Consider the following 21,989-nt stretch of genomic DNA (forward strand, 5'->3'; position numbering starts at 1 on the left):
AAACATATGTGATGCCAAACAAAGACTGAAGTTGGTGGAAAAGCTCAGCAGATCTGGCAGCATCTGTGAAGAAAAATCAAAGTTAATGTTTCAGGCCAGGTGACCCTTCCTCAGAACTGATGATAGCTAGGAAAATGTCATTTGAGATGCAGAAGATGAGTTGGGGGCAGGGTGGTGGTGGAAGGGAAAGGGGTAAGGAGTAAATGATAGGTAGGGATAGAGCCCAAAGAGAGAGAGAGAGGAACAGTTGGACAGCCAAAGGCTTCATTAACGATCTGGCAACATTTGATGCGAGGTCAGTTGTTAATATGATTTAAAATCTAAGGTGGATAAATTTAATTGAAGGTGTTAAGGGATATGAGGCAAAGGTTGTGTGCATAGATCAACAAAGAGCAGACTCTTGTTCTTGTGTTACTATGTTCCTTTGAACTATTTATGCACTAATGATATCGTGTTTCAGTTTAACTATGACCTGAACTACTGAAATACAGGGGAACCTTGATTATCTGAACAATGCGGGCGGGGAGTATTTTGTTCGGATAATTGAATGTTCAGATAATCAAATGTTCAGATAATCGAATGCCGGATAACACAGTTTAGCCAAGCACCGGGACCTTGCGATCTTCTCCGGATAATCCAAAAATCGGAAAATCAAATGCCGGATAATTGAGGTTCCTCTGTAGTTCCTTGATTATTTGAACTTGAGTTACTTGGCATTACTTACCACATCAGTTTCCTTTATGGCCTTTCTTTTAAGTGAGATTACAGAATTTGAAGGTTTTTTTTTTCTTTATTAAAAGCTACAGGATCTGAGCTGAAAGAGACAGCTGCTGTGACTGTCAGGGCAATTCTCAGTTCGAGAGCGAGAATTGAAATTAAGTTTTCAGAAGTCAAAATGCATTGCTTGGCTTATACATTGGTCTGCTTGTATGATTGAATCTCTTTACAATAGGGGTCTTTGGTGTCTGAGTACATGTTTCAAAATGGTATCTCAATGTAGAAATGTTAATAGATTGGATAAGGGGCAGGGGAAACTAGAAGCATTATCAGAAAGATACCTCTAGGGAGTCTAGTTCTGCCTTGGTTGGGACACAGATTGATAAATACACAGATGGATTTGTACTGTCAGTTGAGGATTGATGGGAAGCTGTGAGCTCTTTGCACTAAATTTAAATTTAGATTGTAAAGGCAGCCTTATTACCTAATCCATCAAAATAGAATTTCATAAATTAAAGCAAAATATTGCAGATTCTGGAGACCTGAAATTAAAAACAGGAAGTGCTGGAGAAACTCACCAGTCCTGGCAGCATGTGTACAAAGAGAAACCGAGTTACCTTTTTCAGTCCCCATTTAGAGTACAGAAAGGAGATCTGAGCACCACAGCTTTTTGGAGGGAATACAATGTAAGTTTACAAGAGTGATACCTAGACTTCGGGGTTAAGTTGTGAGGAAAGATTACATGAATTAGACCTGCTTTCTCTAGAATCTAGAAGATTAAGGGGTGATCTGATTGAAGTCTGTAAGATATTAATAGTGAAAGACAGGGTAGATAAAGGTAAACTATTTCCGCCGGTTTGAGATTCTAGAACTGGGGGCATAGTCTGAGAATCAGGGCCAGACCATTTAGGAGAGAGGTTAGAAAGCACTTCAACACACAAAAGGTGGCAAAAGTTTGGAACTCTCTTCCACAAATGGTCGTGGATGCTGGATCAGCTGTTAATTTTAAAATTGAGACGGATAAACTTTTGTTAAACAAAGGGATTAAGGGATATGGGCCAAAGGCAAATATATGAATCAACCATGATCTCATTAAATGACCGAACAGGCTCAAAGGGCTGAATGTCTTCCACTTTTCCTATGTTCCTAAATGCTGTATGACTCTTCTACAGAGGCCAGTTTTAACCTGAGTGTCTTTATTTAAATCATTACCGTGGACTTTCATTTGAAGAATTTGGAGTAGGCTTTTGCTTTTGCCAAGGAGAAAATAAACCAAAAGTTCACAAGTGACCAAAGTGTTCTTTCAATCATTATTCTATTATTATTTTCATCTTACTTTTCTTCGTGCGCATGTGCTTATTTTTAAACTAGCCGATTACAATATTTATTTGACATGACCCCACTATGCCCACACTTACCTCAAGAGATAGATCTGAGACTTTGAGTGCCTTTCACAACCTCAGGATATCTCGAAGCACTTGACAGCCAACAAACCTGTGAAGTGTGATCACTGTTACTTTGTTATTGGCAAATTAACTATTTTATACATCTAAATCCCAGAAGGAGCCAGCCTTGCCTAATCTGAATGTTGTTGGTTGAGGAGTAAGTGTGGGGCAGACTGCTGTTTGCCAGGGACAGGTACCTAGTCTCCTAACTCTCACTTACTTTGCACCTACTTGGGTAAACATTAACAGTACTTCTGTCTTGTCTTCTTGCTCAGTGCAAATGCAAGGCCAGGCAATCTGTAATCGTTGTCAGCAGTCATCAGGCAAGGGGATCGCCATGTTGCTGTGTATCATTGTGTAATATCAGTTTCTCACCTGTACCATGTGCCTGCAGCAATTATGCAGCACTTAACATTCCTAATGAAGAGCTTATGCTCGAACATCAACAGTCCTGCTCCTTGAATGCTGCCTGACCGACTGTGCTTTTCCAGTACCACACTTTTTGACTCTGATCTCCAGCATCTGCAGTTCTCACTTTCTCCTAATTACACTGCATGCCATTTAACCAAGTGGACGTATCTCTAAGTTTGAGTAGTCTTCAATCACAGCAGGGATCCCAGCACATTAAGTCAAGGGCAACCTCCATTGGTCCAGGGGCTTGACCATTTTGTGACCATCACGATCATGTGGGTCTGAATCACAACAGTCTGGGAAATGAGCCTTGGTTAGTCTGCAGGTCCACTATACCCAGTCTGAAGAGTCACAGGAAGTCAGTCAGTGAGCTAATGGCCACTCATCAGGCCAAGTAAGTCAATGTGAGGTCATAGTCTGTCCTAAGGGTGTGACAGGGACCACTGGTGTGGTACACAAAGTGGGTACTCAGTTGTGAAGCTTGGAGACAGTAGTCTGGGATGAAGGGGAGCAACTCAACATCCAAGGGCACAAAAGGGTAATGTGGGGCTAGGGGTCATCAACACTCAGCACCACCCACAACCAGGTTGGGTGGAGACATGGGGAAGATCAAAGTTGATGGGTTTGACAGGGAGGGGATCCAAGAACTGATCAAGAATTTGGGGATCATGTAGATTGAGGGGCTGAGTTACAATCCGCTGCATAAAGTGGAACTGCTGTTTCCTTTCATCATTGTCAAAATAGTTTGTGTGAAGATTTGTAGCTCGGGTGCTCGTTGTTGTGGTTCTGTTCGCCGAGCTGGAAGTTTTTGTTGCAAACGTTTCGTCCCCTGGCTAGGCGACATCATCAGTGCTTGGGAGCCTCCTGCGAAGCGCTTCTTTGATGTTTCCTCCGGTGTTTATAGTGGTCTGTCCCACTATAATCATTAAAAACACGGAAATAGAAAAAACACACCGGATCATCAACGCCACACTTACAGGAATCCGATTCACGAAAGAAGAAGAAAAGGATAGCCAACTCCCATTCCTAGACGTGATGGTACAGAGAACACCGAACGGAGAATTCACTACAAGGGTATACAGGAAAGCCACACACACAGACCAAGTCCTAAACTATGAAAGTAACCACCCCAACACACAAACGAAGCTGCATCAGGACACTATTCAGAAGGGCCACAACACACTGCAGTACACCAGGACTGCAAAAAGAAGAAGAGGAATATCTATACAAGGTATTCGCCAAAAACGGATACCCGCGCAACTTCATCAACAGATGCCTAAGAGAAAGACCACAAAACGAGGACATACCACAACCAAAAGGACTAGCCACACTACCATACATCAGGAGCATCTCGGAACTGACAGCCAGACTACTGCGATCCCTAGGACTCATAACGGCACACAAACCAACAGCCACGCTCAGACAACAACTCACCAGAACGAAGGACCCGATACCCAACATGAGCAAGACGAATGTAGTACAAAATCCCATGCAAGGACTGCACTAAACACTATATAGGACAAACAGGAAGACAGCTAACAATCCGCATACATGAACATCAACTAGCCACGAAACGACACGACCAGCTATCCTTAGTAGCTACACACGCAGACAACAAGCAACATGAATTTGACTGGGACAACACTACTATCATAGGGCAAGCCAGACAGAGAACAGCCAGGGAATTCCTAGAGGCATGGCATTCATCCACAAACTCCATCAACAAACACATCGACCTGGACCCAATATACCAACCACTACAGCGGACAGCTGAAACTGACAACCGGAAGCGGCAGGGACAGACCACTATAAACACCGGAGGAAACATCAAAGAAGTGCTTCGCAGGAGGCTCCCAAGCACTGATGTCGCCTAGCCAGGGGACGAAACGTTTGCAACAAAAACTTCCAGCTCGGCGAACAGAACCACAACAATTGTCAAAATAACTAGTATGCCACAGAGATGAAATAGCTTGCTCCAAACTGAAAGTGAATGAAGCGAATGTTTCTTTCTTTGAGGGAGGGAGGATAGGGTCTTCACTTTCATATGATGTGAGGCCCTTCAAAGGGCAATAACATTAAAAAGACACCCATTCTCCAGAGAAATGCCATCTGTGATCAGAAAGTGCTGGATGTAAACTTCACACTTTGATTTATTTTATTCACTTGTGGAATGTGAGTGTCACTGGCTGGGCCAGCATTTATTGCCTGACCTTAGTTGCTCTTGAGTTGTGTTCTTAATCTGGATTGCTCCACAGTGCTGTTAAGGAGGGAATTCTGAGTGGACCACAAATCCTGGCCCCAAGTACTCTTGGTCACATCCTTTTGCATTACAAATCAATCCTACTCATGGCTGTACCATACAAGCATTGTCACTTTGGTAACTAGGGTAAATATTTCCAGGTCACAATATAATCACCTTTCAAGATCCCAAAACATGCACATGGTCTAGGAGTTCCTCACTTCACATCTTGGGCCCTAAGCATATGATGCTAAGAATGGGTTACCCCTGTACTTCATTTTTGTGCATGCAGATAAAATGACATTCACTCACTCAGCTGATGATGATGATGAAAGCACGCATTTACAAACGGAAGGAGATATTTACAATATGTGCCATCACCATATGGTAGTCTTCCTTTGCCTCCCATGACATCTCAATGCTGTTCAGCATCCACAGTCAGGCTGGAGGTGCCTGCTCTACAATGGAATCAGTTTGCCTTGAGGTTTTGCTCAAGCAATGTTGCAAGGGGGCGTGACCAGACGGCACAGCCATGCTGAGTGTGTCATGCCCAGAGGCAGATTCACCTTGGTACACTTGAGCTCACATCCAGGGCTGAGGCTGGTAGGCAGTGTGGTGGAGGAAGCTCCAGATAGGTGACTTCTGGCAGGACCTGCTTGTGCTTCCTTTTTTGCCTCCTGGCACTGCCCTGACTTCTTGTGAAGGAAGGGGCACCTGGAATGAGGTCAAGTTCATTTGGTCCCTCTGTCAACACTAGGCGCATGCCAGCAGTTCAAAAAGGCAGCTCACCACTACCTTCTCAGGGACACAGGGACGAGTGGGTGTGAGGAGAGAAGATAGTGGATTTTGTGGTCATGGAGTGCAGAAGGTCATTGATCTTCAATGGCATTGCTTGGCATTCCCTTGCTGTGGAAACAGCACTGACCCAGGTGGCAACCTTGGACCAGACTGGCAGTGAGTGGTGTGGCCTCTTCTGCTGATCCTAAAGGAAAAGGGCAGTCCTTTTATGTACCACTCTATCCACCAGGACCTCCAGGTTCATGTCGACAAATTGGGGTTCTTGCTTTACTGCCAACTACATGACACTTCTTGAGATGGAAGGCAGCTCTGGAACTGATTGACATGGAATCATAAAATCACATAACACGGAAACACACCCTTTGGTCCAACCAGGACATGCTGAACATAGTCCCAAACTAAACTAGTCTCACCTGCCTTTTCCTGGTCCATATCCCTCCCAACCTTTCCTATTCATGTACTTATCCAAATGTATTTCAAACATTGTAATTGTACCTGCATCCACCACTTCCTCAGGAAGTTCATTGCACACGCAAACCACCCTCTGTGTAAAGAAAAAAAGTCTCTTATGTCTTTTAGTCTCTCTCTTCTTACCTTAAAAATGTTCCCCTAGTCTTGAAATCCCCCATTTTAGGGAAAAGACAACTACAGTTAGCTCTGTCTATGCCTCTCATTATTTTATAAACTTCTATCAGGTCTCCTCTTAACCTCCTACGATCCAGTGAAAAAAGTCCCAGCCTATCCAGCCTTCCTTTATAACTCAAACCTTCCATTCCTGGCAACATCCTGGTAAATCTCTTCTGAATTCTCTCCAACTTAACAATATCCTTCCTATAACTGGGTGACCAGAAGTGGGCACAGTATTTCAGAAAAGGCCTCAACAATGTCCTGTACAACCTCAACATGACTTCCCAACTCCTGTACTCAAAGGACTGAGCAATGTAAGCAAGCATACTAAACTCCTTTTTAAACACCCTGTCTATATGTGATGGAAACTTCAAAGAAGTATGAACTTGCACCCTTAGGTCCCTCTGCTCTACAACACCACTCCAGGCTCTATGGTGCTGTCTCTGGTTTGTGTGGTTTTAAAGGTGGCACTGGCACCAAGAATCCCAGGAGGTTTTAGCTGCTTCTCCTCTGGTGAGGGGGAGGATGGGTAAAGCAGGCAGCCATAGGGGCAAGGTGCATATGCAATGAGGTGAGTCTCGGAGAATCGCGTGGGAAACCTCGCTACAACGCTCCATGAAACATGCTAAAATCAATGCTTAGCTGATTACTGGTAAAAGTCAGCCTGGAGATTTTATAAAAGTACACGTGTCCAACCAATGGGCTTGGTGCAAATGTAAACACTTTGTTTTATCTGTTTGGGTATCAATCATGGCTGGTACAATTTGGAAAGTAAGACTCACAATCCATTGTTAGAGGTGGTTGAAACTTTCATTGCTCGAGGTTTAACATGAGTTCCTGTTGGAAGACCTATTGGGACAGTACAGTCTCTGGTGCATTGATGTTTTTCAAATCTGGGTGGGATGCACTATTTGAAGTGGAAAACAGGTGTTCATTACCAATACCATTATGCACATGATGCCAGAACCATATGCTTGCTTTAAAATAGAGAAAACCTGTGAAGTAACGTTTGTTATATCTGTTTTAACTTAAGTGGAACTCAGTAGAAACCCTGTAAATTCATCTGTGTTAACATCTTTGGACAAGTCCTGTTCATGTTTCAATTACTCTGTTTCATTCAAATCTGGAACTCTTTCCTCTCTAAGCTATGCAGAGGCTTGTATTTCTTTCAAAGATTAATTTATTTTCATTATCTGTGTGACTAATGTCTTTAAATAGTTTCCCTTTAGTCGTGTCATTTTTTTAAACATTGTCAGTACATGTCATTGTTAATTAGCTGAAAAGACAGGAAGTTATGATCTTGGTTGAAAATATTCTGTGAAATGAGTGAGAGGTGACAATACTGATTTGTACAATTGCTGATGGGTATGCAATAAAAAAAATGAAGCAGTTAGTTTGCATATGTTCCCGTTATACAAGGACCTTGCTATTTTCATACTCTACCCTTGAGATTTTAAATAGCATTTTGACAGAAGGCTAACATCACAGTATGATGTGAGCATCTGCGTATGGCTCTAGCTACTGAGCATGCCCATTTATGTGACAAGCTTTCTCATCTCTCTAGAGAGATGGATTGAGCTTTGCACTTACAAACATCAGTAAATAGATTCTACATTGGACTTTAAAAAGTATACCCATGCATTCTCTCTCTCTCTCTCTCTCTCTCTCTCTTTTTCTCTCTTGTTGTGGACTGCCAGTGTGATGCGCAGTGATACCTTGTACCAGGGGAATTCTGGTGTCTGAAGATTTCAAGTATGGAAAACACCTACCCTTCATTTATCAAATAAACCAAGCAGTTGCTTTTTTTTATGCTCGAGTGACTCATGGCAGAATGAGAGAGAAAGGGATGGAGTGAAAGCACTCGGTCAAGATGGGGTAAGGTAAAGCAGCACTGATTATGCAGCACGCATTGGCAACACACTTAGGATCCGTGCTGGGCACAGCTGCTGTGGACCATAACTGAGCTCGTTAGCTAATGAAGGCTACTTGGATAAGACTTCTAAAACGAGCCAAAGGAGGACGTTTGAAGAATTCCGATATCTGTGTAAGAGCATGGACCTTTTTAAAATTGTCTTGGGCAATCAGTAATGAGGTGTTTATAATATCTTGACAGTCACACCTGGCTTTTTCTAACACCATTTTCGCATTTCTAACTGTTTTGATGGATTAAGTTGGTGAGCGCCTCTCCTGTAGGAGTGACCTTTTTAAATCAAACATGGATTAAATAAAAATGTAGGGACCTTAACCATTTGAAGGAATAGGTGCCAGGGAAAGAGATTTAGCTTGCATCTGACAGATTCTCGCAGTTATTTACAGAAATCAAAAGATGCAGGACCATATTGGGGAACAGAGTTTGAAGCAGACTTGTGTGCTTCAGTGACATTATTTAAGGGAGAAAAGCATTGTTATGTAATAGCGCTAGTTTTCTTCTGTACTTCTGTGTTAATTGTTTTGCTGCTTTGAGTGACAGTTTTAAAATATACCATGCAACATTACTACATCCAAACATGTGCAAACGGGGTGTGTGTGTGTGTGTGTGTGTGGAACAACTCCGTCTTCCTACCAAATGTTCTTCTTTTCATCCTTGGGCAGATGCATTGCTATTGCATTTGCTTTAAATATGGAGGGAATCACATTGAAAGCACTGGAGGGGCTTGTCTATGTAATCATTTACAAACTGCACTAAGTACCAACAAATAAATGGTCGTATTTTCCTCATTTGTTCCTTTGCAGGGTTCGGCGGACTCCTACACCAGCCGTCCATCTGAATCAGATGTATCCCTGGAGGAAGACCGGGAAGCTGTACGGAGGGAAGCAGAGCGACAAGCCCATGCCCAGCTGGAAAAGGCAAAGGTAATGTGATGTTATGCAATTAGATTGTAGTTATATTTTCTATCAGACAGCTGGAGCTTAATGTACCAAAGTGGCAATGCTATTTATTTGATAAGTTGACGGCTAAAGCACAGTAGACCAACAAGTTAGAACACATGCTGGAGACTATAATGTAAACTGATATAAATGCTGAAACTGCACTAGGAAATGTACTCGCTTCCCTTTCAATTTGTTCAAAACCAGGCCCATTAATTTACAGGCATGTACACAAAGGTTAGATTGGTTATACATTTACAAGTCTTAAATGCTATCATCAATATTGCTCATACATTGGCAATTATGTCAATATTCAGGAATAAAGAATACAAAAGTAAAATTGAATACAAAATTTTTTTTTAAAGTCTGTTCAGAAATATAAATCATTCCTTCGCATTTGAAAAGTGTTGAATATCAGTTCATTGGAAGTGCAGTTATTTTGTTGGCATTTTTGGTGGCCATTTTGCATAAAGCAAGATCCACCAGTGACTTAAATAACCATTTAGTTTACTTCTGGTAGTGTTGACTGAAGGAGGGTTATTGACCAGATTATTAGGATAGCTGTTTGCAAAATACAAAATTTATTTGAAATAAAAGGTACTATCTTTAAAATTTTGTTGAAGGTGTACAATTGAGATTTGGAAATTAAGAGTTGAACTTCAGTTAACAATCACTCCTGGGTACTAAGCTCCCCAGCTATGAGTCTCCTGTAATATTTATGAAATTTAACAAAGCTGTAGTAATACTTGAAGCAGGAGTTGTCGTTAGTCCTTGACTTTGGAACATCTTTTGCCTTGCCATAGATACATAAATTAATGTATCATTTGGCAGGTGAGTATGAATATTACATATTAAATTTTATCCTCCTCTGAAGCAACACATGAAGAGCTGCACAGATGCTGTGCAGTTTATTGTTGCATTATACATGTTTACTTAAAGGCTTGAGTCGAAGAAGTAGCTGCTCTGTCACATAGTCACACAATCAGCAGAGGTTTATTCCTATTCAAAAGCTTGTCAAAGTGTTTAGCAAATCGAATGTAACAACAACTAGATTACATTTAACAAAAGTATTCATAGTTATTTTAATCGAGCTGTTCAGATCTGTTTTGAGTCACCTTCAGGGCAGGTGGGACTTGTATCCAGATCTGTTGCCCAGAGTTGACACTGCTACCACTGCATTACAAAATCCTACGAGAAGTATTTATATGTGTCTTTAATGAAGTCAAACATCTCAAGGCATTTCACAACATTGTAATGTCATTCCTTATTGGGCTACAGTGCTGGAAACCTCGCTCCACTATTCTTGAAGTTATCACAAAAATTGCAAATTTTATCCAAGCTCCCCATTACTTGCCGGATAAACCCAGTCCAACAGAAAACATGGACCTGGTTTCTATATTTAGCTGGAACTACTATTCATTAGATGTAAGTAGATTTAAATGGCTGGTAAATAATTATTATCTATTGAGATAATCTTTACCACTCGAAGCTCTGAACCCTTTCTCAAACTCCCCCACACTACCATACAGACAGACACAACCTATGTTATCTGTTTGTGAAAGAAACTGGGAAATTGCCCAATCCGCATGGTTTGCTGAGATGCACCTTCTGCTGGCCAGGACTTATTGATCTTCAAAGTCTCTTCATACCTTTTTCATCCCTTCACAGGAGGCAAAGCCAATTGGTACATTAACTGCCGAGTCTCTTAGTTACTGGTTAAAGTACACCGCTTACATTAACTGGTGAGGGATAACAAATTGATTTTCTTCAGGTTTTAGACGGTTTACCGGAGAAGAAGACACGAACACCCCACACACCTCCAGAGGTCATGAGGCTTCTGCCACTATTGTTCGCACCCACAAGCTGTTCAGTTACCCATAAGCCAATCATGTAGTTGTTGCTGTCAGGCTGATGGCCTCTGACATCCACAATTGATCAAAACTCTACAAACCATTTGTCTGCTTGTCGCCAGCTGAGTCACACTTTGTGAGCACCCCCTGATGCCAGCCAACCTGCAAATAGTCTCCGTCATTATTTAAACAAAGCAACGGTGTAAACATGACTTACAATGAGTTTCAGTATCTTGCTTTTAAAAAGTGCAACAATTCTTTCCTCAATCCTTTTTTTAAAAAGAACCGTTCTTTTCATAGTTTAAGTCCAGGATCAAAAATACAGAAAAATCAAAAGAAACGGGGTATTAACAGTTATCAGATGAAAACTGATATTAAAAAAAGACTGACTGACTGAGGGGAACAGAGGACTGACTAAAAGCTTGGTAAAAGAATTAAGTTTTAAACAGGGTGTCTGAAAGAGAATGAGATGAGGAATGACGTAGGCAAGGAATTCCCATGCATGGTCTCCACAGGTAAGGCTCAGGAAGACCAGCTTGTACAAGTGGTCGGAATTGGAGTTGTGCTGAGCCTTCAGAGGGTTATGGAATGAGAAGAGAATGTTATAGGAAGGGCTACAGCAAAACAAGGAAGGATTTGTGCTTGGTTTCTGGTCCATCGATGTAAGTTAACAAGTATGGGGCTGATAGATGCATGGGTGTGACGTAAGTTATGGTGAGTGTAACATAAATATTTAAAAGATCAAACAATACTAATAAGCATTCACTAAGTTAAATAAAGCTGTGATCTAAGTAGTATAATAACCCACTTGTTTAAAGGAAAATATATCTGTTAAAGCACAAGTTTTCTTCTGCAATGTTCTCAGGGTTTTGGATAGAATCGGACTTACTTTTAATTCTCAAAATATTCTTTGGATAATGCTACACACATGATTTTAGTAAAGCAATCTTCACAGCCATTTGGTTTGCTCCATCAGTTTGGGCATATTTTGTCCAACCAATTCTGTCAATTCTAGGAAGTCACACACTTTGTTTACATTTTTAGGGCCTTGCTTTTGTTGGGGCCAGTTTTAATTTCTCCATGCTCTGATCAGACCACATAGTGTTAGATTGTCAATCACTTTGTAGACAGCTGCTTCGGAAGACTTGAAGGACGAGCAAATATCTGAATATTCAAGAGTCCTAGATTACAGCTGTTTTCTATTCTTGAAACGTCAAAGGTTATGCCAAAGAATATAGGCAGCTTAGCTTCTTTTGAGTTAAGGTGGTTTCTAATTTTGCTTTCTGATTTACTTTACCCTGCTTGCTTACATATGATCGGCTGATGGTATCATTTTTTTCGGCACAGTCACTCATTTAAATTGCTAATGTCCACACGGATTCAGACTTTGCTGTTTGGCTTTGGATCTAGAATTATTTATTGCATCATCTGGAAATTCCTCCACACTTCTTATGTCAAATCATATGAGGTCCACTGTTTTGTTAGCTTTTGCGGGGGAGGGGTGAGTTCATATTCAATAATGTTATGTTGACAGTCAACCATCATAAGCTATTTTCAGACAGTTTTTTGTGTTTATTAATAAACAGCAGTTTCTATATGATACATTGGTTAACCAGACAATGAAAGTATACAATCATGACAATTGAGGACAGTTCACTAATGCCAGAGGACAAGTAAGCTGTTGCCAAGGAGTGTGTCAGTCTTGTTTAAGTTGTGAAGACAGCTTTCTGTTCTCTAACTGAAGTACGAGAGAATGCTTCCCTTGATATTCCTCCTCGTTCTGGTCCACCATTCAACTGGAAAAAACAACTCCCTAACAATGACTGCCCTCTGTCCTGATCACTTGTTGATTATAAAGACAAACTAACACAGATGCTTGAAATCTGAAACAGGAAGCTACTCATGGCGTCAGAGGACTTTTACCTGTCTCTATTTTGAAAGTTAGTTAGACAATAGACAATAAGATACAGGAGTAGAATGAGGCCACTCGGCCCATTGAGTCTGCTGCATCATTTGGTCATGGATGATATGTTTCTCAACCCCATTGTCCTGCCTACTGGCAGAAATCCTTGATCCCCTTATGACTCCAGAACCTATCTGTTGCTGTCTGAAATACGCACAGTGACTTGGCCTCCACAGCCTTCTGCGGTAACGAATTCCAAAGTTAATTACCTTCTGGCTGAAGAGATTCCTCCTGAACTCAGTTCTAAAGAGTCATCCCTTTGCTCTGAGTCTGTGCCCTCCGGTTCTAATCTGTCCTACTAGCGAAAACATCTTCTCCATATCCAGTCTATCCAGGCCTACAGCAAGCCCTACATCCCTGGGATCATTCTTGTAAACCTTCTCTGGACCCCCTCCAAGGCCAACATATCCTTCCTTCGATTCAGGGACCAGAGGTATTCAGAATAGTAGTGTCTGTAACAAGGTCAGCCAGGTGGACATCATCAAATATGAGTTTCCTGATCAAGGCTTTAAGCTGTTTCAATCAGGGAGTCCTGGCTGACAGATATGAAAAGGAGTGTCATAGGTTCTGTTCACTCTGAGAGCTGGCTCTGAGGGAGCTGGATCAGTGTCAAGGACTCTCCATGTGTAAATAAAGAATGACTTGGTGATGGGATACCAGCCCCGGTAGAGCTATTCCAAAAATATTCTAAGTGCAGTCTGCCCAGTTGTTGTTCATTTCTAAAATAAAACACTGTATTGATAATAGGCCAGTGCAGCATTGGATAAATCTTAGATATAAGTTCAATGGGTTATTATGATCTCAGTCATTCTTATGGCTCTTCCTTTATTCTCATATGCTTATTGAAGGTTAGCTACTGCAGTAACTCAGTTAAATATATCATCAAATACTATTTATGGAATACAAAAAGAATTCTGTTTTAAAGTGACCCCAATTTCCAAGTGTCCAAATTGCCAGATTGCTTGTCCAACATTGAATACTGGATGAACAGAAAAAATCCTTCAATTTGACATTGGGAAGAGCATGCTCTCACTATTGATTCATTCCATTCTCTGTCAATTACCCGAGGCCTACCTAGAACCCTGGAGGTATATTTGACTCCAAGATGAGTTTTCAGTCATACCCATGCTGTTGCTTGGGAATGCATTTTTCCATCTCTGTAGCATCTGACCCTGCAATAGGTGCTCGGTTGCTGCTACCCTCATGTATATCCTTGTTACCTATAAACTTAACAACTCCTGGTCAGCTTTCCACGTTCTACCCACTACAAACTTCAGTTGATCCAAAGTTTCGTTACCTATTTCCTAAGTTGGGCCAAATTCCACATCTTTGTTACATCTGTGCTCACTATTTCTGGCTCTCCGTTAAATACCACCTCAATTTTAAAATTCTACTTCTTTCTTGTTTTCAGATCCCTCCAAGGCCTGATCCCTTTCTCTCTGTAATCTCCATAACCCCAAAACACTTCAGGATAGCTGTGCTCCCCTAAGTGCTGAGCATCCTCAATTTTAACTGCTTCACCATTGGGGCCTGTGGTTTTCTGTTGCCATAATATGTCCATATATGACGTGGTGTCACATTTTGTTTTATAATATGTCTGTGAAACACCTTTTGGATGTAACAATTTTTGTTACATTTTAAAGATGCTAAATATAGGATATTGTAATGGTGCATAACTAGGTTCATACAGTGACTGAGGATTTCTTGCAGCAGCTGTTTATTTACACTTGAGTTGAAACCCTTTTTAAGCAGTTTCTAGCATTTAAACATAATGCCCTGGACCATCTAAGATTTTGTTCAACCTCAGCAGAAATGTTAAAAATCCAGAGACCCAGGCTTATCTCCAATGGAAAATAATGACTAGCTATCCTTCTGTAAACTTCAGTGGCATGACAATTGCTAGATCTCCCCACAATCAACATCATAAGGGCACTATTAATTGTAATTTTAACAGGAACAGCAAGATTAACATTAAATGGTTGAGAGGGTCAATTCCTAACCTATTGAATGCTCTCCACTATCTACAAAGCTTTCCATTCATGTGAGGCTTGGGCCATCTTGAACTGAACAGTCTGACTAATCAATGACCTTGCTATTGTAATCATTTTCTCTACCCCCTTGATCATTGGAATGTCACGACTGCAGTGTATACTTAATACATGGTGCACTGCACCAACTTAGTCAGCTTCCTGTGACGGCAAGTATTTGTCCTATGACCTCCATCTAGGAAGACAAAAGAAACAATGTCCAAACAGCAGATTGTTAAGTAAAGGACAGTTGCCATTTGCAGGTTGTTCATAGGTTCTTCTCGAACTGGACAGTGACAAGGAGAGCTCATACGCAAACCTTTCCACCTTTTAGTTCAGACCTAAAAACTCTCCAAATGCATAATTGGGATTAAATTCATGAACCAAATTTTCTATGACTCAGCTTGAGAGCCTGCCAATTTCCTTCCAGTTATTTAAATGGTTACTTTCTCTTTCCAGTGACTTTCAGTTCTTATCACTGGTCCTGTGTCTCTGTGATGGTCTGGTATTGCCTTACCCCCCTACAGGTTTCACGGTGGGTAGATTTGTAGGAGTACTAATGTGATTTTTTTTTAATAATCAAATCTTCGGGGTCTGAAGCATTTAAAAAAAAATGATTTGTGGATGTGGGTATCACTGTACCAGTATTTATTTCCTGTTCCTAATTGTCCCCATGAACAGAGTGGCTTGTGGAGGTTATTTCAAAGGCCACTTAGAAGCCGATCATATTGTCAGTCTGGAATCACAGACAAGGCAAAGAAAGCTGACTTCCTTCTCTAAATAACAACAGTAAACCAGATGGATTTTTACAACATTCGATCACAGTTACGCAGTCACCTGTAGATTTGTTTTTAAGTCCAGATTTTTATTCCATTGAAATCTCCATGGAGGGATTTGAATTTGTTCTCCAGAGTGTTAAGCTGAGGGTCTGTGGATTGCTAGTCTAGTGACATGACCAAAATACCATAGCCACCCCCAAGTTTCCTTATTTGATCATATATTTTAAAACATAGATTGAAACCTTTCTGAATAATAACTAATAGTGTCAAATCCACAAATTGGCAGACAATTTCCAGGATGGAAAATTCTGTAATCCGTGTATATTGTACACAACAATTACTGATTTGGGATTCAGGCATTTTCTAACACCTTTATGAAAAATATTAATTTTTTTTAATTTCACTTTGCCTTGCAATCAACGTCAGTGAATCCCATGTTCAAATCTGTCCAATGACATTGTACTCTGCCTGAGGACGAACTTTCTGCAGTAAATTTCTTAATAGGTTAAGCTTGATAATTTGTTTTCTGACAATGAATTCTATAAGACATCATTCCCCTATGTTAGTTATATTTTGGGTATTGTGTTAACTTATTTGTGAAATACCAGAAGTAGTGGCTATCAGAACTTGAGTTGGCTAACCTCCTGCTTCAGTAGCTCCAGGAAATATGGGATAATTCACAAAATGAATTCTTACTGTTCAGAGCACATTCTTTTTGCAATCACTGGAGGGAAGTGCTTTTACTTTTTCAATACTGCTTGTAAAAAGCTTGCAAATTTTTTTTAATGAAATGTGTACACTGTATTTGCTTACTTGGAAGCACACTAGCTTTCGGAGCGCTGCTCCTTCATCAGGTGGTTGTGAACCTGATGAAGGAGCAGTGCTCCAAAAGCTAGTGTGCTTCCAATTCAACCTGTTGGACTATAACCTAGTGTTGTGTGATTTTTAACTTTGTACACTCCAGTCCAACACCGGCATCTCCAAATCATGACTGTATTTGCTGCTTTCGTAGAAGGTTAAATTATGTGCAAATGAAATGGAGCACGGATTACATATCAGTTGTAGATTTTGCTGTGTCTTCTGCTCACAGTAGGCTATTTACTGGTGGCTGAAACATTTGTGGCCACCTTCCCAGTCAGCACTTGAACTTGTTGCAAGAAGGTGATTTTGGCTGCATTCTTCAGGAAGTGTGTTGAGCTGAGAGAAATTGAATTTTAATTATCTCACTCGTTATTTGTTCTTTTCTTAATAAAATAAATGAATCAAATTAAAACACATTTAAGGCTGACAGTCCCTCAAGTGTATTGTATCAAATGTCAAAGTCTCAAAGGAAACTGAAAAGATTTCAATTTAAGAAGTTGTCTTTGAGGAGGAATGATAAGACCATAAGAAATAGGCACATGTGCAGGCTATTCGAGATAGTCTTTAACTGTGTGGGGCTGAGGATGGCCAGGTCAGTGTGTCCACCTCTTGTCTTGGTCTCTTCCTTTTAGGATCCCTTGAATGTGGAAATAGGCCATTTGGCCCAACAAATCCACACTGACTCTTCAAAAAGCATCCCACCCAGATTCACCCCTACCCTATCCCTGTAACTTTGCATTTCCCGTGGCTAATCCACCTAACCTACACATCCCCAGACACGTGGGCAATTTAGCATGGCCAATCCACCTAACCTGCACGCCTTTGGACTGTGGCACACCCAGAGGAAACCCACGCATACATGGGGAGAATGTGCAAACTCCACACAGACAGCCACCCCAGGATGGAATTGAACCCAGCTCGCTGGCCCTGTGAGGCAGCAGTGCTAACTACTGACCACCAGACCATCTCACCATTCCTGTCACTATGTGGCCTCTTGTCCTGCAATTAAGTGTGATAGAGCATTGTCATGCATCCTTGGGGAACTCCTTAGTACTTTTTTAAAATTCACTCATAGTTTGTGGCTGTTGTTGTTTGGCCAGCATTTATTGCCTTCCTCCAGTTGCCCTTGTAAAGGTGGTAATCAGCTGTAGTCCATGTGCTGTGGGTTGATCCATAATGCCATTAGGGAGGGAATTCAAGAATTTGATACAGCGACAGTGAAAGAACGGCAATATATTTCTCAGTCAGGATAAAAAGGCGAGGAATTTGCAGGGACATGGTGTTCCCATGTATCTGCTGCTGTTGTCCTTCTGATGGTTGTGGGTTTGGAAGAGGCTGTGTGAATTTCTGCAGTCCATCTTGTCGATGGTACACACTGCTGCTGCTGAATGTTGCTGGTAGAGGGAGTGGATGTTTGTGGATGTAGTGCCAATTAAGTAGGCTGCTCTGTACTGGATGTTGTCGAGCTTCTTGAATGTTGTTGGAACTGCACTCATCCAGGCAAGTGGGGAATGATCTATCACACTTCTGACTTGTGCCTTTGTAGATGATGGACAGACTCTGGGAAGTCAGGTGAGCTACTCATTGCTGTATACCTAGCCTGTGACTGCTTTGTAGTCACTGTATTTATACGGCAAGTCCAGTTAAATTTCTGGGCAATGGTAACTGCTACGATGGGGGATATTAGTGATGGTAATGCTATTGAATTTCAAGGGGAGTTGGTAGATTGTCTCTGTTGGAGATGATCATTGCTTGGTATTTGTGTGGGTTGAATAATATTTGCCAATTTCGTGCCTAGGCTTGGATTTTGTCCAGGTCTTGCTGCATTTGGACATGGATTGTTTCTGTATCCAAGGAGTCATGAATAGTTCTGAAAATTGAACAGTCATCAGCGAGCTTTAAAGTGTCCATTACATCACATAGTGAACATCTCACTTCTGTCCTTATGATGGAGGGAAGGTCATTGATGATGCAGCTGAAGATGGTTGAGTTGAGGACACTACCTTGAGGAACTTCTGAGATGATCTGCGGTTGAGATGACCGACTTCCAACAACCACAACTACCTTATATTGTGCCAGGTATAACTCCAACTAATAAAGAGTTTTCCCCTGATTTCCATTGATTTCATTTTTGCTCGAGCTCCTCCATGCTGCATTCAGTCAAATGTGGCCTTGATATTAAGGTCAGTCACTGCCACTACACCAGCTCAGTTGTGAACTCCACATTCAGCCAGATTATTACAGGGCAATTAGCATAGCTAAACGTAATTCCTTCTGGAGTCCTTTAAACCTGCTTTACCCCTACATTGAACTCTGGATGATGTCTATTGACATTTGTGAACTCTCTCCCATTACACTTTCTAGATGATAGCTAAATGACACCTTCTTCATTTAAAGAAGTATTCCTCTATACTTGAGATTGGCTTGAATACATTCATTTCATGAGTGAATGAAACATAGAAAGGAAGAGGGATTTACCATGTCATTGATGGAGGTTGGAAGCAATAGTCCAAGAATGGAGCCTTGTTGTACTCTGCATTTAGAACATAGAACAATACAACGCAGAACAGGCCCTTCGGCCCTCAATGTTGCACTGATCTCTGACTATTCTCAGCTAGTCCCGCTACACTATCCCATCATCATCCATGCTTATCCAAGGATTGTTTAAATCTCCCTAATGTGGCTGAGTTAACTACATTGGCAAGTTGGGCATTCTACGCCCTTATCACTCTCTAAGTAAAGAACCTGCCTCTGACATCTGTCTTAAATCTATCACCCCTCAATTTGCAGTTATGCCCCTCGTACAAGCTGATGTCATCATTCTAGGAAAAAGACTTTCACTGTCTACCCTATCTAATCCTCTGATCATCTTGTATGTCTCTATCAAATCCCCCCCCCCTTAGCCTCCTTCTTTCCAATGAAAACAGACCCAAGTCCCTCAGCCTTTCCTCATAAGACTTCAGACCAGGCAACATCCTGGCAAATCTCCTCTGCACCTTTTCCAATGCTTCCACATCCTTCCTGAAATACTCAGTACATCTGACTAGGTCAAATCTAAATAAGCAAATTGCTTCCTGTCCTGCTAACTGTTCTGTAACAGAACTTTGGAACTGTGAAAGAGCAATTTCACAAACTCCGTAATACTACAACTTGAAAAGTAGAACAGCACGAATCCATGTCTAAAACACTTTTTTCTGGGACCCATGCTATTTTTGTGCTGCGGAATTTGAGATTCCATCCAACACATCAGTGAGTGCTAAGTCAGTGGAATGATGCTATCTGAAACTTTCACTGAGTGCAATAGATTATTGAAATGACAAATGTCAGAGCAAACTCCCAGCTGCTCTTTGGATAAAGATATTTCTCCTCCGTTCCTATGTTGGGTGTATTAGCTACCATCATATAGTTATGCTTTCCAAATCTATTGAGCATAAACATCTTCTGCAGCTAGTACATTGAATCTCTTCATAATCTTAAATAACATGACCAGGTCACATTTTCAACATTTTTTCTGTTCTGAGAACACAGCCACAGCTTGTTCTGCTTTTCCTGATGTTATACTTTTATTATTTCTGTCAGGATGTTGGTAAATTCTTCTTGCATGTTACCCACTGCCTTTCTATTCGGTTAGGTAGAAACAAGGACTGCAGATGCTGGAAACCAGATTCTAGATTAGAGTGGTGCTGGAAAAGCACAGCAGTTACTGCTGCTCTTTCTATCTGGTTGGTGAAGAATTCCTGTTATTTTGCTGTGCATGTGGATGTTTGAAAATGATAAGAAATAAAAATAAGTGCCGAGGTAAAGGGATACATTTTTGAAAAACTGGTTTACAATTTTCCTGGAAGAAGGGATGCTCTCTCTTTTGGGGCAATTAGGCACCATTTATTGTTCACCCCTAACTGCCCTGAAGAAGGTGCTGGTGAGCTGTATGCTTGAACCACTGTCATTTCAGGTTGTAGGTACACCCATAGTGCTGTTGAGCAGGAAGTTAACGAGTTTGACCTAATGATCATGAAGGAACAGGGATGTATTTCCAAATCAAGATGGTGTCTGGCAGGAAGGAGAATTTGCCTGAATTTGCTAGTTTGGGTTGGCTCAGTCATCTATGATTTTGGGGTCTTACTGGAGCCTCATTTTGAAGGCGGATCAATATGTATCATTTACGAATTTTACTTTTTTTAAATTCTGGGTGAGATGTGGTAACTGATCAACAGCTGGAGCAGGAAGCCTGATAGTTGAAGGTTACAATCAAGGACCCAACGGAATTGTTTGTGGAGTCCCCAGTAAGTGATTGGGAGGAGGGTTCAGGGGTGCCTTGTGATGACTGAGAAAGAAGCTTAGGGAAGACTAAGTTTTCATATGAAACCTGGAGGCACATTCTTGCTATTCATGCCCTAAGAATATACTGAAAGTAATGCACCCACTACTGCAGGTCTGACCCCTCTTAAACTCCCATGAATTCCCAGTGCAGGCTGCAGTCTGGTCCTCATGTTGCCAAAGCCAATTCTGCATTTTTAGATAAGAATCTCTACTTGGAAAATCTACTTTCTGCAAAACTAGTAGAAACTCTTGGGTTTCCCTTTTCCTTTAGTGTGTCTGGGTACTCTTAATGCTGATAATATGCTAAAATGCAAGAAATACCTTTACCTGTGTAGCCAGCTATTTATTAGGGAAACTTATTATAATTCTGATTTTATGAAGTAATCTATTCAATTGTGAGTGCACAGAAACATTTTCATCTATTTGTAAACTTTTAATATTGGGCAGTCTCTATTTAGATCAGAAATGCTGGAAATACTTGGCAGCTCAGGCAACATCTGTGGAGAGAGAAGTAAAGCCAAGTTTTCAGATCAATGATCTTTCATCAGAACTGGGAAAAGCTAGAGCTCTAATAGGCTTTATGTAAGAGAGACAGTGGGAGGATGTGAAAAAGAATTTTAAAAAAGGTTTATCATAATGTGGGAAACAAAAGAGATCAAATGACTATAAAGATACTGGAAAAGTGTGACGTAATACACTTAAGGAAGGTTAACAAAGTTTACATTGTGAATGGTGAGATCCTGGAAGATATTGAAGATAAGTGAGATCTTCATGTGCATATGTACACATTCTTGAAGGTAGCGGGACAGGTAGATAAGGTGGCGAAGAAGGCAAATATTATCCATTGCTTTTATTAGCTAGTGTATAGAATACGAAAGCAGGGAGCTTTTGATAGAACTGTATAAAACAATAGAGTAGTGGACTGCTGAATACATTGATAGTGTTCAATGATGTATTAAATGCTTGTCTAAACACTGGCTTAATACCTCATTTGAGAAACCGCAACCTCAACTACAATTCACACTTGCCTAGAATATATGCTTCACTCTCTGGAATGGGCCCTGACTGAGACCTGAGCCACAAA

The 21,989-nt window shown here is 41.0% G+C and overlaps 1 protein-coding gene across 9 annotated transcripts in view; it reads left to right on the plus strand.

Annotated features, from left to right (window-relative positions):
* LOC122550015 (voltage-dependent L-type calcium channel subunit beta-2-like) overlaps positions 1-21,989 on the plus strand; it is a 330,466-nt gene that overhangs the window by 243,868 nt on the left and 64,609 nt on the right. For 7 of the 9 annotated variants that reach the window (XM_043690396.2, XM_043690401.2, XM_087987371.1 and 4 more), the window contains one exon: positions 8,971-9,090. In XM_043690396.2, coding sequence (XP_043546331.2) covers positions 8,971-9,090 — 120 coding nt within the window. Of the gene's footprint in view, positions 1-7,911; positions 8,282-8,970; positions 9,091-21,989 lie in introns of those variants that run through there. The other 2 variants (XM_043690399.2, XM_043690404.2) reach the window with 2 other exon arrangements.

Source organism: Chiloscyllium plagiosum, unplaced genomic scaffold (assembly GCF_037043375.1).
Source record: "Chiloscyllium plagiosum isolate Xiang-an unplaced genomic scaffold, Cpla_swu_hap1 HiC_scaffold_5, whole genome shotgun sequence".
Lineage (NCBI taxonomy): Eukaryota > Metazoa > Chordata > Chondrichthyes > Orectolobiformes > Hemiscylliidae > Chiloscyllium > Chiloscyllium plagiosum.